General features: G+C 44.8%; 1 protein-coding gene across 7 annotated transcripts in view; it reads right to left on the bottom strand.

Annotated features, from left to right (window-relative positions):
- The window catches only part of LOC104016941 (contactin-4), a 353560-nt gene that overhangs the window by 2378 nt on the left and 335355 nt on the right, over positions 1-15827 (bottom strand). For 6 of the 7 annotated variants that reach the window (XM_087743644.1, XM_087743647.1, XM_087743645.1 and 3 more), the window contains 10 exons: positions 14718-14893; positions 11230-11350; positions 8516-8674; positions 7642-7791; positions 6425-6495; positions 4352-4586; positions 3702-3817; positions 3053-3239; positions 2429-2541; positions 686-854 (listed from right to left, as the gene is read on the bottom strand). In XM_087743644.1, the coding sequence (XP_087599770.1) occupies positions 686-854; positions 2429-2541; positions 3053-3239; positions 3702-3817; positions 4352-4586; positions 6425-6495; positions 7642-7791; positions 8516-8674; positions 11230-11350; positions 14718-14893 (1497 nt within the window). The remainder of the gene's footprint in view (positions 1-685; positions 855-2428; positions 2542-3052; positions 3240-3701; positions 3818-4351; positions 4587-6424; positions 6496-7641; positions 7792-8515; positions 8675-11229; positions 11351-14717; positions 14894-15827) is intronic. The other variant, XM_087743651.1, reaches the window with a different exon arrangement.

Below are 15827 nucleotides of genomic sequence, written 5' to 3'. Positions count from 1 at the left end.
TGATCTCACCCAGGGTTTTTCACATTGCTGTAATTTTAATGCCATATTCCTGCATTGCAGAGGCTCCTGATTTAATGCAGCATATAAACCGTGGCATTATTAATGGAAGATGGGACACGGAGATTTTGCAAAAGCAATGTTGTGTAATAAAATACTCTTTTTTTCTGTTTGTTCTTCTACACAACCTCATTTCCCTAAATAAATATTTATGCATCCAACACACAATGGAATATGGCTATACAGTAGCCTTATAAATTTAAAAGCCTCTGAACACCGCATTTTGTATTTTGTTATAGTGAATTGCAGTGAAACAATATATTCAACATATATATAAGCATGGAAGTAAGAGAGTGGAAAGTGTCTAGAAATCTTAAATACAAATATAACTACTTATGATGGCGTTTCTTATGGTTTTATCTTGACTCGGGATGAAATCAGAAATGTGGGCTGGAATGACTGCTAGTCCCAGGTAAGTCTGGGTTTCAGCTCCCTGCCTGGGAAACGGCCAGACCTACAGCCTGCCCCTGCTCAGCCTCAAGGCTCCGGTTTTGCCCTGTTTGTAGTGACCGGGGTGAAGCAGATCTGCCCCGCCAGTGGGTGAGGAGGAGAGGGGCTGGGGACGCTGGCTCCCCGCGGCTTGGTGGCAGCAGAAACAGGCACTGACCCCGGTTCCTCCTATCCTTACTTGATATCTTTGGAATTCGGATTTGTTCACTGCTGCTGCCGTCGCCCCCGTCGCTGAACGGCTTTATCTCTATGATGTAGTCCTCGTTGAATGGCAGGGAGAGCTCCACGGAGGTTTTATTTGTTTCTATGACGGACGTGCTGCTCTGCCTGTTCCACCTGTACAAAACCTGCAGCGAAAAGGGAGAGAGAAGAGGAGGCAGAAACGGCAGAGATGCCTGCTGCCCTAAGGGCGTCCAGATTTGCTGCTGCTCTTTTCCTGCCTCTGATGCTCAGACACACGGTCTGGTCACAGAGGGGCCATTCAGACCCCCACAGGGGTTTTTGCTGGGCACCCACACCAGCACAGCGGTGACGATACCTGGATGGGGAGGTGATGCTGGGAGGAGGATTGATGCTGATGTGCAGCATGAAACGCAGCCCCGGTACCTGGCAGAGCCCCTCAGCGAAATCTTTAGCTTGATCAAGCTAAAAGAAATCCCAAGGCTTATGTAGAGAGGCCAGAACTTCTTCTTATGTTTCTTCAGGAAACTGACTGGGGGGTATTTGATGCAGTGCCACAAATGGCTTCCCAGAATAACTGGCTTTTTGGTATTACTTCTAAGACATGGGAATTCTACTAATTTTGATCATAAATCGTGATATGAAATATACGATTTCCAGGAAAAATAAGAAAAATGGGAAATGTTTTGCTATGATTCAAGAAAGAAATCAGTCTGTGTTATTCTAACAGTAAGTTAAAAGAGGACTTTTTAGAAACTCAATAGATGGGAGTTTGCTTTTTCAGGGTGATGAGTCTCTCTCACCCTCTTTCAATTGACTTCTTAATTTGATTTTCAAACCTAAAATATGTAGTGAAAAGTTGGTCCAAACTGCTGAGGTTCCATCTGACGTTTTGACTAAAAACCCTGAGGAAGTACTTATTTTTGATAATCCGATACAGTGCACCAAAGATACTTAAAAGTTAGTGCAGAAATTCAGGAGAGCTGGCACAGGCTCTCAAAGCTGCTGCCGGCGGCATTCCAGATTGTGAACAAAATACGAAGCATGTCCAGGTTCTTCATCGTTTCAAGCTCTGGTGGAAAACGTTTGCACAACTCAACCCTCAAGGCAACGGCTGGCAATTGCACACCGATGTCTTCTTCGGGCCAAATTAAACCCTTGTGTAAGGTGATAGAGCTGAATGCTTCCCAAGATTTCTCTCTAGTTAAATTATACCCTACTAAAACTGCTACTAATGAGGATTCTCTTTCTTTTCCTTTTGGCTTTGTTTTCTGAAGAAAATGGGAGCTATTAAAAAAGCATTTTATTTATCTGCAATTAAGGAGTCAACTACAGCCTTTGGAAGGTTTCCACCAAAGGCAGGAAAGCAGTCCTGCAGGTGGGAGCTTCAGAGGGAAGGAGCAGGTGAAGGTCCACGGGCTGGGACCTGCATGAGTGCTCGCAGGGGTGAGCATCACTGGGGCGAGGGCAAGTAGCTCACTCTACGCAGGTATGGCTTCTGTTTCTGGAGGAATGCTCCAGTTCTAACCAGGAAAACCATGCAGGTACCATGAAAAACACCTTGCCTGGTCTTACTATAAACCCCAGCTTGACAGTGGATTCATGGAAATGTTCCCTATAACCCAATACCAGAATCCAGCGACAGTGAAGCTTAGTGAGGATTTTCTGCGGGAGCAGGGGGTGGTGAGGGAGGTGGTGCAGGGCAGTGTTGTCCAGTTGCCTGTGCTGACAAAATACTCACTTTGTAGCCTCTCACTTCTGACTCGTTGTCCAGCGCTTTCACTTGGTCCCAGTTCAGTATGATCTTGGAGTCGGATGAATTCCATATGATGTTCCCGGGGGGCTGACTCGGTGCTATACCAAAATACACACAGCACTGTATTACTAAAGAACTACTAAAGAACACCGTTTCCCAGTTGGATCCCTCCCAGTAGCAATGAGGCTTCTACCACCACAGCTGAGCGTGCCCGGAGTCCTATTGCTCTGGAAAGCTAATGAGCTGTTTCACTGATCTGTGTCCTCAAGGTCACAGGAGATGTGACACAACACAGTACTCTAAATGAAAAAAGGATTCAGTCAGTTGCTTAACATGCCTGAGACCAGAAGAAAAAAGCCCTCTTGAACGATGAGATAAATATTTAATTTTCCTGCACAGCTGTGATTTCAGTTTTGCATGCTCTGCTTACTTAACGTGGGGAAGAGCCTTACAAAAAAAAAAAAAAAAGGCTGGTAAGTCTTCTGCACAAAAACCTGGCAAAGAAAAGTCTGACAGCTCCTTCAGACTCGAGAAAGCTTGAAAACGAGAAAGGGGAGCGCTGGCAGAAACCCTCCCAGGCAAGAGCCCACCGCGCTCACAAACACTCACGTGGCTTTTTGGTTGTGACGTTGACTGCGGCACTGGAGGGGCCGGTCCCAGCCGTGTTGTACGCCCTGACTGCCAAGTGATACAGTGCGTTGCCTCTCAGGTTGCTGACTTTTGTAGATGTTTGATTGCCAACTGTTCGAATTCTTTTCGCATTTTCTTCCTTTTCGTCATGTCTCCAACACCTGACCTGAGAAGCAGAGCAGGTACATGTTTACCTCCGGCTACAGGCTGGCAGCACCCGGTCCTTTCCAGCGCTAACTCTGGCACTTCTGCCCAAAGTGCAAGTGCCACAGGGACAGATGCTGCAGCCTGTTACAACCCCTTCTTGTTCCTTGCTAGAAACCCGCCCGGCTCCACCACTCCTTCCCCAGGACCTCAGAGGCTGCCGGGCCATGGAAGCACATTCATGCAGGTTCCCGCAGCAAGCTCTGCTCTCCATTTTCAGCCAGATCACACACAGAAAGATGTATAATTGTTTACTGTGTGACAGAAATCTCCGTGTACTGAAGAGACAAAAGGAAGTAAATACATCACAGGAACCCACCCGCCCCATGGCAGGCAGGAGCAGCACCGCAATGACCGCCCGTGGTGCATCTCCGCGCCTCCTCAATGCTTAGTACTGGAAGGATGCTGCATTGTGTTTCTGTACCTCATATCCCTGTATTCTTCCTTTGTGCTGGTTCTCCTGAGGGGGAGCCCAAGAAACTTCAACGTCTGAGGCGGAAAGACTTCTGGCCAAAACAGTGGTTGGGGCTCTCGTTGGCTCTGGGTAGAGGAGTTAAAAATAAAATTAAGAGTTTTCAATTTTATGTTCAACTAGTCCCAAACTTCAAGGGATTTATTTTCTTCATTGCACAAGAAAAGAGTCATGCCACCAAAACAAACTTCCACATTTCAAAACGACGGCCTGTCAGCCTGTGCCAGACGGCACTGCTCCTCTGCCTAAGAAATAATAAGATGTCATTACGAAACTCAACCCGGGATACCATGTACTGTAATTAGGACAAGAGGGAACATTTTCTAATCAGTGGACATTAATTCATACTAAATCTCAGCGGAATTCTTTCCAGATTACATATTACTTTTCCATTAATATCAAAAGATTTCATTACGATTAATGTTATTTTAATGACTATCAAAAGAATTAATCATGGCTCGCCATTTATTATAAATCAGAGCAAGGATTAGGTATCAAAGAATATGTCAAGGTGGATACGAAACCCTTTCAGACCCAGTCAACCTCCCCGCGTCCACCGGCAGGGAGGAGGGAGAGGCGGTGGGGTGGGCTCCTGGCTCTACCTTCCTCTGCCGAGTAGACGACTGTCACGGGGCTGAATGACCCTTCTCCCTTGTTGTTGTACACCCCCACTTTAACTTCATAGGGGGAGAAGGGCGGCAAGGTCTCGTTGCGGAAGACGTATCTGGCGGCGTCTGGGGAGGCCACAACAGTCTGCATCCAGCTGACGGTGCCGAAGGGGCGGAAGGCCACCACGTACCCGAAGCCACCTCCATTCTGCAGCTCCTCAGGCACAGTCTGTGGGCAGGCAGATCGCGGGAGAAACGGCGCTTTCAGCAATGGCATGCATTTATCTCTCTGTCTGCATGCTGGCTATTGCTCTTGGTCCTTCTAAAGCTACTGTCCCAAATAGAGCATTAGAGATGGGAGGTGGCTGGAGCCCTACTTCACACCTAACCTGAATTCATCCCATCCTGACTGTGCTAGAGTCTTGTGGCTCCGTGAGCTCCCTGTAGTGAAGGTGGGGAAAGCAGCATCTCCAGAAGACGCTTCGCCTAAGACTTAATTCATCTTCATAGGCGCCTACGTTCCTTCACTGACTAGACGGAGCCTCCAGTAACGATGTGAGTGATTTTAGGCACTGCAGTGACTAAGAGGCTGAAGTTTGGTGGGGTGAACCAAGAACATGGTTCCTGCTTTCCCAATACACGGGCAGCTGCTCTCACGTCTTTGGAATTGCACGTGAAGCCCTGAAGAACATATCCTGGCAATGTCCCAGCCAGCGTGGGACGGGTGGTCCCTCGCTGGCCTGTTGCTACTCAGTGACACAGATCAGGTCAGCCAACCATCCACATCCCGTATGATGTGACCTGTTAGAGACTGCGATGGCGTGGAGCCACTTGTCACAAACGTGATGGAGAAGGGCAGGGAAGGGCTAGGTAACAGCTAGAAGAAACAACCTGTCACCTCCAGGTCACTTCTGGACACACTGACACTTCCTACTCTCAGGCCTGCAGGCCCCTAAAAGCTGCATCAAAAGCCAAAGCTTCAATGTATTAAAATAATCTGTAATTATGGGCCACTCTCCCACAGATGTCCATGGTGCTTAAGCACGTGCAGGGGTTACTTTTGGTGTCTGCTTCTTACTCTGTATTGTAAGGCTCAAAAAATACACCAGACCATAAAGAAAAGGCCTCTAGACATTTAAAAGAGTAAACTGACTGTTCTATCAAAATACAAATTATATTTTGTGCAAATTACGACTCAAAGTCACGGCTGATGTTCTTGCCATGTGTGTTTTTGAAACATATTGCAGTATCTTTAGGAGACACGGCGTAGCTAATTAGTCCAATGGAGGAGGAAATTTAGCACATTGAGCTGTGTGGTAAGGACAAAACCCCATTTATAGTTTTTTAATAACCTTAAAAATATCTCTGGTGATTCATTCTGCCAGCTTGGTCAGAAATAGTGCTAAGTGGAAGTGTTAGCATGTCTGGTGAAGTTCATTATTAGGAAAAATATGCCAGCTGCATCGCATCATAACATGAAAATATGAGCAGACAAATGACTAAAGTTCTGACCCTGACTGCCTTAAGGAATATTAAACATTTTTCATCTCTGTATCCCCTCTTGCTGGTTTTCATTAGCAGCAACGAAAGCCAGCATGCAATGTGTTGTGCTAACTCTTAACTATTTGCTGCCATATAATCCAGTGCAGGGATAAGGGCTGAAGGCTAGGAGCCAGCCACAATTCTCAACCAGGTCAGGATATGCCAAGCCTGGCTTCACAAACTCTCATTTATCCCTCAGGTGGTTTCTGCCCATCCACATTTTGCCGTATGCGTACGGATGTGCTGAGAGTCAGGGGAAGCTGAGCTCGTGTTGAAGCAGCGACGCGCAGCCCGTTCCCTGCGGTCCCCTGCACAGCACTTCTCTCCTGGCTTCCTTGCACAGGGGCCTGAGGTGGGGGACGGGGTGTAGCTCAATTTTAATAGCTGGGCTATTTTATCACAGACTCTGGGCTTTTTTACCGCAAACCATTTGAAATCTACAAAAGTTTCACTGGGATCTGGGGTGAAAGGGCACATCTCGATCAGGACTGTATTAATTTTCCTCTCGGTTTGGACTCCACTTACCTCCCAAGTAATGACCAGCTCAGACTTGCTCCCTCCGCCACCACTGACGTTAGCTGGGGTCACTTCAGGAACTGCAAAAAAAGAGGTGGAGGATGCACATGGTGACTTTGAAACCAGAAAAACGCGTTGAAATGAAACAGACCTACACAGCAACAGGACTATGCTGGCCTTTCCCTGCTGGGTACCAGAAACGCTATTAGGAAATGACTAATTTGCCATGGCAAACAGCACATTAAAAGTATGTCAATAATAGTATATTAAAAGTATGTCAATTAACTTGTGTATTCAGTCACTAATTGTTTAGTTTAAACATTTATCTTCCATAAAAAAGGGTTTTTATTTCTTTTCATATTTCATATTCTGTTCCATTACAGAACAGAGGAGCCGCGTACCAGGGGTTTCCCATAACCGAGGCACAAAGCCCTGCAGCCACCACACCGAGCCTGCTTCTTGCCGTGACCTCTTTCTGCCAGATCAAAAGACAGCGACAACATCAAGGAGCATTAAAGCTCTCAAGGCTTGCAGCGTGTGCTGAAATCCCTGATCACAGGCACTACTGAAGATCACCGCTAAGCTCTGCCTGCAGCAGCCTGAAGATGCAGTGTGGTTCCATGAGGCAGCGGCATGGCCGGGACAGGGTCACAGAAGACAGACCTTCAGTAAGCCTATGAAATGATCCAACCCATAGGGCAGCCCAGGGTGGTTGCTCTAACGCTTATGGCCCACAGGGTGAGGTCCAAGTTATTCTGCGAACCACAGAAGCCACCAGCACCAAGGGCCTGCCGACTCTCTAGCTGTGAAGCTCAAACTCCTGCTCTCAAGGTGCTGTAGTCTGTGCTCCAGAGTTTCCATCACATTAATCATGGGAAACCAGAGGGACTTCTCTCAGAGTTCATCTCTTTCATCAATGGATACTGGGCAGTATTTTCCAAAAAAACCTGCCCAAATACCTGTTTTTTTTGGAAAATCATTGCTCTCTGCAGGAAAAGGGGATGAAGTCTTCCTATACATCCAGGAGTCACGGAGTGAGCAAAAGAGCCCATCAGGAGCTCCACAACTTCTACTGCCTGTTCTGTGCACACAAATAACATGCCACGAGGGAGGAGAGTAATGGGCGCAGAAAGCATTCCTCAGCTTCCTCCAGGGCAACACACCTGTTAGCACTGACGACCACTTATTTGACAAGACTTAACTCACTCCTGCCCACCACTACTTACGAGCTTCTTCCGTTCTTCTTTTCTCTGAAGGTCTGCTGGGTTCTCCAATCCCAATCAGGTTGGCAGCCACTACTCGAAATTCATACTCGACCCAAGGGTTTAAACCCACCACTGTCGCTGTGAACGTCCTGCCATCGATGATCTCTGGAACTAGGAGACAGCCACAAGTCAGGAGTGCAACGAAAACCACTAAAAGTATTAGACTGCTGAGAAAAGGTCATTATCTGATACCCTTAAAAGTGAGGGATTAATGTAAATACAAAGTGAATAAGGATTGACGTGATTTTTCTAACATTTTGCTAACTGCAAAGAAGGAAAAGAGGCGACATTAAAACATTGTGCTTTTAGCACAGCAATTGCTGCTATTAAAGAGTTTCTCCTAAATTGCCACTTTTTGAAAACAGGTTTAAAGGGTTATTATTTTTCTCTTTTTAAAACACAGTGTTCCCTCTATTTAATGGCTACTGGAACAAAATTAACCTCTGACGGAATGAGCAATTACATCATGGGATTTTTCCCTCTATCAGGAAAATAATTCTACTTAAAGATAGGCCAGATGACACGGCCTGTCCCTGAGGGATGTCTTTATAGACCACAATTACTGTTGTATATCTCCAGTGCGGCAACAAAAGATAGGAATTCATTCTGTTTCCTCTTAAACCTTCATGAGAAAAATAGATGAGTAATAGCACTGACTGGACCCTAAATCTTTGGGTTGCCAAACTTGAAACTAGTTAATAAGACCAGTGCTCTGCAGCCAGTGAAATTACTTTTCACTTCAGGGTGCAGAGCTGCTCCACTCAGCCTGTGTGTGGGTCCTGATGGATGCATTTTCCATCGGTAGAGTTCTTTGGGGGCCAGGCGATGGACCTACCTGTGCTCACCGCTTGCCATCCGACTGAGAAGGGGGTCCTTGCTTGTACAACATACATTGTAATCGGGCTGTGGTTGTCTGCTCCTGGCCTCCAGGACAGCTGAGCGGTGGTGTCAGTGATTTCATCTATTGTCACAGCTTCTGGTGGACCTGGGGGACCTGTTGGAAGGATTACAGGAGAGGGGTGCTTGGAGCTTTGTGGTGACTTGAGGAAGGAGCGTTCTGGTCTTCTTCCCTTACTCAGGACAGAGGTAATTGAGTCCCTGCGGAGGAGTTAACTGCAGCCCCAGCTGTGGTTCAGCAGCTCTCGTTGCCTAGATGAGATTGGGAGGCATGGGGGAATAGGCAAACACACAGATCACCAGCTTCACCCACAGCCCCCATGTGCCGTGTGAGCAGCACTGCCGAGCCCCGCAGCACGCCTGAGCTGCCCAACAGAGCAGCAGGACACTTGCTGCAGCACTCAGGATCAGCTCTGCCATCTCACATCTGCTGCTTCAGGACTGGCCTATGTACAAGTATGATTTTGTGCTGCAGCTTGGGTGCACCCAGAGGCTGGTGAAGAACAAAGGACCTGCCTATAATCAGCATCGTGTCCGAGTGTAGACCAGTATTTTCTGTTTCACTACTGAGTTTCTTTTAACCAAGTAAAGCACTGTAGGACATATTGATCAGAGAGAGGACATCTCTCCTGTATCGTATGGCCACTGCTGTCAGTAGCGGTACCTGAGGTGAAGTCTCTCGCTGAAAGCACCATCTCAAGCAAACTCTCCTCTTGCAATTCACTCTTTGGACTAAAATTATTCTTATATGATATTCAGAAAGCTGGACGTGTTTAAATATCTAAAATACCCTGAAACCTTCCAATATCCTGTCTTTAAAATGAAAGTTTCAGCAGGTTTAGCCAGATTTAATTTCTCAGAAATTAGAACTTTAAATTGTTTTGCTGGGGGGAGTAGCCACGCAACACAGCTGCATGAAGCAGTCAGCTCCTTCGGTCCCCCACCGCAAGTTACACCAGGGAAATGAAATTTGATTGGATCTGTCACAAATTACTCCTACTGCTTGGCAGAGGCTGAAACAGACTGTCTTCACTTCATCTCTTGGAATAACCACGGTTATTCCCAGCATTTCAGAATATACTTCTTCACAGGGTGCAGGCTACGGTAGGGCAAGAGAGGGAAAAATTATCAGTTACTGATTTACCAAATATTTTTGTGCTGCTGACAGACACGTGCTTCTCCTGTTCTGAAGGCGTGAAAAAATCCCATCCTGAACAAGTGGGCTGATCCGTGTGTACCAGTGCCAAGGGTTACTTCTGTATGCTCTTGTTCAATATTCCCTGACATAAACCATTGATCTTTTTTCTAGTATCTAATCTCTTATTATTTTGACATAACTCCAATATTTAAAAAACTTCTGAAAATTATTCTGAGGGCTCTCTTTATGCGCCAGCTATTCACCTCCCCCTCCACTCTCACAGCCCAGGGATATTTCCCAATTTTTATGCAGTCGGTGAGACGGTACAGCATAACTCTCAACGCAGCTGTGGAACCACTGTCCTCGACAGAGACGTCCCCGTTGATGTTTTTAGGGAGTGACAAGATCAGTATTCTTACCATCATCAAGGGTCATTTTGTTGTGAGAATTTAATGTTCCTCCTGTTTGTTTACAGAGCCAGCACTAAGGAAATTACCTAACTGAGGTGCTCATCAGCAGGCTGTTTTGAAATATTTGTGCAAAACAAACCAAAAAAACCCATCTGAAATCATGCTGCAGCAAAAACCCAAGAGTCGGTGTAATGGGGAGCAACCTCCTGGGGCGGAAAGCAGTCGCTCCGCTGCCTCCAGGGCCCAGCTCTTTGTACAACACGTCTGCGTTCATACTCCTACGGGAGAAACATGGTAAAAAGCATAACAATGTTATGAGGATAACAGAAATGCCCAGCTATAGACAAGGGCACATTTCTCAATGGAAGTTCAGGGCCTAATCTCGCACATTTTTACTCTGGCACAGCTTTAATAAAGAGGGAATTTCTTACTTCTTTTTCATGCTCTCCTCCTTTCACTGAGTTGCCTGAGAACTTATCTTACATGGAGAACGTGCAAACTATGATTTTGCTGGGGTCTACAGGAACTGAGGGTAGCAGGTACAGAGCAGCACCAAAGTTTGCTTTCCTCAAAGCTAACAAGCAGGAAAATACACATCATATTTATTGTAAGGATCCAGACTCAGGTTAACTAATTGCATCTCTGTTAAAGTCATACTTACCTGTATGTACAGATCACCTGTGTATGGTAATGAATAGATTTTGAAATATCAGTGAAGTTACTAAATCATGTTTATTCCAGAAATGGAACAATATTGCTGGGCAGAAATACAGTGAATAAGCTGGATACTGTTTCTGCTGCACAGTTCATCAAATAAATGAGCTCGGCGCACATTTTGCATTCAGGACACGAACGTGTACTACTGTGTTTATCTGTGCTGTGTGTCTGTTGAATGAGTATGTATATATGAAAGAATCTTTATATGCACTGTTTGAAAACATATTGTGAACCACAGTGTGTACTTAGAGCTTATTTCTTAGATCAGCTGCAAGATGCTGGGATCCCAATGAATGTCTCCGAGCCCAGGAATTGTCTTACCAGCAGCAGAAGATAGGAAAAAAAAAAAGAATTTTTACAACAACAACAGTAACAAAATTCAAATACCTCTTACAATCAGGTCTGCAGCAGCCGATAGCTTGTCCACACTTGTTTGCACCATGCAGACGTATTTCCCAGCATGCTTCAGCTGGATGCTTCTGATCATCAAATCACCAGCTGAATCCTGCTGATAAAGTAGGAAAAAGTGGTTACAATTACTTTTTAATGAGCGCTAAACATCATTATCACATGAAGGACACTGTGACTAATGGATTTACTTTACACTGGCTGATGAAAACATTAGTAATGCAAGCCGTGGCCTATTAAAATTATGTGAGTCTGCCTTGAAGATAAGAGCGGGAGTGTTTCTAAAATTATGGCTCCTACAAGGGGCAGGGGAGCCGGGTTTGGGTCTGTTAAGCAGTTTCCCCATTAAAACAATGTGACAAAGCTTATGGAAGGCAGGTTTGCTCTGATTCCTCCTTTATCTCTCTGGATATGCAATTTATAGCCTCTCTGGTATTCAGATGTCCAAGTTGTGTCTACATCTATTTTGTAAGTGAAAACCAGCCCAAATTATGAGACATCTGCAATAGTTTCACAGCTTTGCATTACAGCCAGCATTTTGATTGCCTGGTGTTTTTGTGCTAAAGATCATGAGAACAGCAGTCTCTGAGGAAATCTTGCATCACCTAACAGCGGTAATTTGTTTTCCAAACGCCAAGTGCATGTCTGATTAACTGTTGAATAGAACTAATTAGGTTTCTGTATGTATAGGAAGCTGAAAACTCTAAATTTTTCTCCAGACACAAAGCATTCGATACATTAGAAATCTCAGGGTAACCTTGTGATTGTGGCTTTCTGACTGAAGAATATTAATAAAGTTTGTAATTTTAGCTTTGCAGGCCAATCAGGCGCAGTCAACAGGAAGAGCTGTCGCTGCTGATGTGCGCCCTAGGCATCAATCTTTAAGTGCATCTTTTAATGATTTTTTTAGGGATAACAGCAAGGCTTGTAAATTGTATTTCCTTTTCCTTTCAGCATTCAATTTCACTCCTGACAAATGTAAACACGGACTGCTAGTCTGCCTGAAACCCAGCAGAGCACGTGTCTCTGTAAAAACTCCCTTAGAGCAACATGCAAAACCCTTTCCAGTTTTCTACCTCTGCCAAAAATCTGTTGCATTTCTTTCCTTCTTTTTCTTGCTACCTTCACCCAACAAAAGTGGAAAAAAATTCATCAGGAAGGATGAGAAAACATTTTAAAATTGCAAATAAGTTAGAAATTAAACTCCCCAAGTCCTGCCTAATACGCAACAGGCTAGATCAGATGAAATCTGAACTGCGAAGGAAAACGTTATGGTTACAAAGGAAAGCAAGCTTTTTATCCATCTTTCAGACATAGCCTGTGAAATTGCTGCTCCTCTTTTAGTAAAAATTATTTGGAAATTATTTTTAGTCAGGAGACTGGCATGAGAAGGTATGGCAGGTCTGACAGATGTGCTACCTCCTTGTGTGAACCTCCTTTCTAGTAGACGGTGTCCTGAGGTACCTCCTATAGCACTGACCCTCTCTGATTCCCAAAATTCATGCCACAACATCATCAGGAAATCTAAAACTACTAGAAAAGCTGAAACAACCTGCCTGTTTCAACTGAGGTAAAAGCAGAGCAAATCAAGCAGGGAAGGACCATCATGTGCACCCTTACCTTGCTGCAGGCTCTCCAGTCCTAAACCTTCCTGGAGAGGCAGAAAATAGCAAATAACCCAAGCAGATTTTCTCCTCTCCTAACAAAGGAAAATAATTCCTACCTTCGCTACCTTTTCTTCCCTGCACCTGCCACTTGATCATGGTCTTGAGCGACTGTGGTGGCCAGGGCTGTATTTAATGGGCAGTCTAACCATCATTTCACACCTGACTCTTCTCCTAGCTATCGGATTTCCATGAACATGGACTTTTCAGCCTTCAAATAAACAATTCTCTGGACATTGCAAAAGTTTGCGTTGTCAGTGGGTACTGACTGGGTTTCCCATAAACAAACAAACAACCCAAAGAGGACATGGTTTAGTGGTGGACCTGGCAGTGCTAGGTTAATGGTTGGACTCAATGATCTTAAGGGTCTTTTCCAACCTTAAAGATTCTATGATTCTATAAGATACCAGTGTGACATTGCCAGGAAACGTGCACAGGTAACACTGAAAAGAAATGTCATCTCTGCCGGTTGGTGATGGTTGTAATACTATGCAAGTTCTTTGTTGTAATACTATGCTAAGTGCTGGGTCCTGCACTTCGGTCACAACAACCCCATGCAACGCTACAGGCTGGGGGAGGAGTGGCTGCAGAGCTGTCTGGTGGAAAAGGACCTGGGGGTGTTGGTTGACAGCTGCCTAAACATGAGCCAGCAGTGTGCTCAGGTGGCCAAGAGGGCCAATGGCATCCTGGCCTGTATCAAGAATAGTGTGGCCAGCAGGACCAGGGAGGTGATAGTGCCCCTGTACTCAGCATTGTTGAGGTCACACCTTGAGTACTGTGTTCAGTTTTGGGCCCCTCACTACAAGAAGGACATCGAGGTGCTGGAGAGTGTCCAAAGAAGGGCAACGAAGCTGGTGAGGGGTCTGGAGCACAAGTCTTCCGAGGAGCGGCTGAAGGAACTGGGGTTGTTTAGCCTGGAGAAGAGGAGGCTGAGGGGAGACCTTATTGCTCTCTACAAGTACCTGAAAGGAGGTTGCAGCGAGGTGGGGGTCGGTCTCTTCTCCCTAGTAATGAGTGATAGGATGAGAGGAAACGGCCTCAAGCTGCGCCAGGGGAAGTTTAGGTTAGATATTAGGAAAAACTTCTTCACCGAAAGGGTGGTCAAGCAGTGGAACAGGCTGCCCAGGGAAGTGGTTGAGTCTCCATCCCTGGAGGTATTTAAAGAATGGACAGATGTGGTGCTCGAGGACATGGTATAGTGAAGACTTGGCAGTGATAGGTTAACAGTTGGACGCAATGATCTTAAGGGTCTTTTCCAACCTTAACGATTCTGTGATTCTATGATTCTATGATTCTTTTGTGTAGAGGAAAAATAACTTATTCTAAGCCTGTGGTCACAAGAGAAGGACACAGATGGAGACAGATAAACATGCCAACAAACACTGCCTGAAGAAATTTGAGAGTATTGTCTGATTTCCCGCTATTGTCTGTATAATTACAGAGTTCTACAATTGTTATGTTTTACATTTCTTTTACTGTTACAGTCAGAGAAAAACTACTATGGACTTCTTCCTTGAATGAGAAGGCAGTTTTTTGCAATGAGAAAACATATTGTAGGTCTTCTGACATACATCCCACTGCAATGTGAACGCATCATTTATGTGAGCAGATTTAAGTCATGTCATTAAGCAATTGTAACAATTCTACACCAACTATAACAAAGTAGTATACTGGCAACGTTCACCTTCTCAGTCTACAAGATACAAGACAATGCCTCCTACTATGAAGTTAGTCAAATCCATTCCTTTTCTATGTTACCTACTTTTATTATTGTGAGGAGATTGCTTTAGTATTAATACTTACCCCTCCAACTCTTTCAAAATGATCCCCATCTTTTTCAAAGTCTATCAGGTGTCCATTAAATGACCAGGTAAACATGATATCTAGGGAGTGATCATGAGATACCTGACAAGGCAAGACAATGCTTTCTCCAACAGTGACATCCATGCTGAAAGGTGACACCATAACCCGGGTTGGATCTGCAAACAACACAGAAAACAAAGGGGGAACAAAAGCATTAATCCTCTCCTCCTGAGAAATGGAGAGGGATGTAGAGCTGAAAAAGATCCTAAGCAGCCTACCACAACCGCAGCATTGCCACCAGAACTTGAAAAATTTGCAGTGATCACTTAGGAAGATCCTTAATGCAACGAGTGAACTATCACATCTTTGATTTTATCCTCCAATACCTTTCTCTTTTCATTAGACTGAAACACCATTAATAAATCCTCCAGAATCTTCTTCTAGCCACAATCCAGATGAGCAAGGAGAAAAGGCTGGAAAAGAGTGTAGCAGATCTGAAAGGCTGAGTTAAAATTTTTGAAAGAGCGTGGAGAACAGAGATTATTTTAGTTGAATCTTCTTACTCCAAAAATTTGTTTCACAGTCATAATTTGGTCACCATGGTTATAAAAAAGTCTGTTATGTTGTTCTTATATTAAATGCTGCCTTGAGAAAATACTCTCAATGTAAAATCTCCAAAACTGGAATGAAGAAGGATATACATTAAAAACTAAGTGATACCTGCTTGGACCTGGAAAGGGAAAGATTAGACTACCATTATTGTTGTATGTTATGTTTATTGAAAACTCAGTGTTTGTTTAGAATACTGGCCAGGTTCTCTGTCTGGTGGATGGTTTTACATTTTAAATCCAGGTAGTTTTCTTTGTGTGAGGATGGCCCACACAAAGAATAAGCATAAATGATGACTGATACCAACCAAACCTTTCACACCACAGAAATCAAAACTTTGCCTCAATAAGCCAAGTCCTGTAGTAATGTCAGACAGGAATTTTGCCGTAAGATGTGGCTCTGGGTGCAGTAACTCCTCTGCCTGACGTGCAGCTGATTTGGGTCAGTCAGTAGGTCAGACTGACTCACTTTTTAGGACCTCTGTGGTCTTACGCAAGATGT

The sequence above is a fragment of the Nipponia nippon genome, unplaced genomic scaffold, assembly GCF_047370975.1.
Source record: "Nipponia nippon isolate SJK-2023a ecotype South Korea unplaced genomic scaffold, ASM4737097v1 scaffold_9, whole genome shotgun sequence".
Classification (NCBI taxonomy): domain Eukaryota; kingdom Metazoa; phylum Chordata; class Aves; order Pelecaniformes; family Threskiornithidae; genus Nipponia; species Nipponia nippon.
The sequence above is the reverse complement of the archived record's forward strand: the minus strand, read 5'-3'. Positions and strand labels throughout refer to the sequence as shown.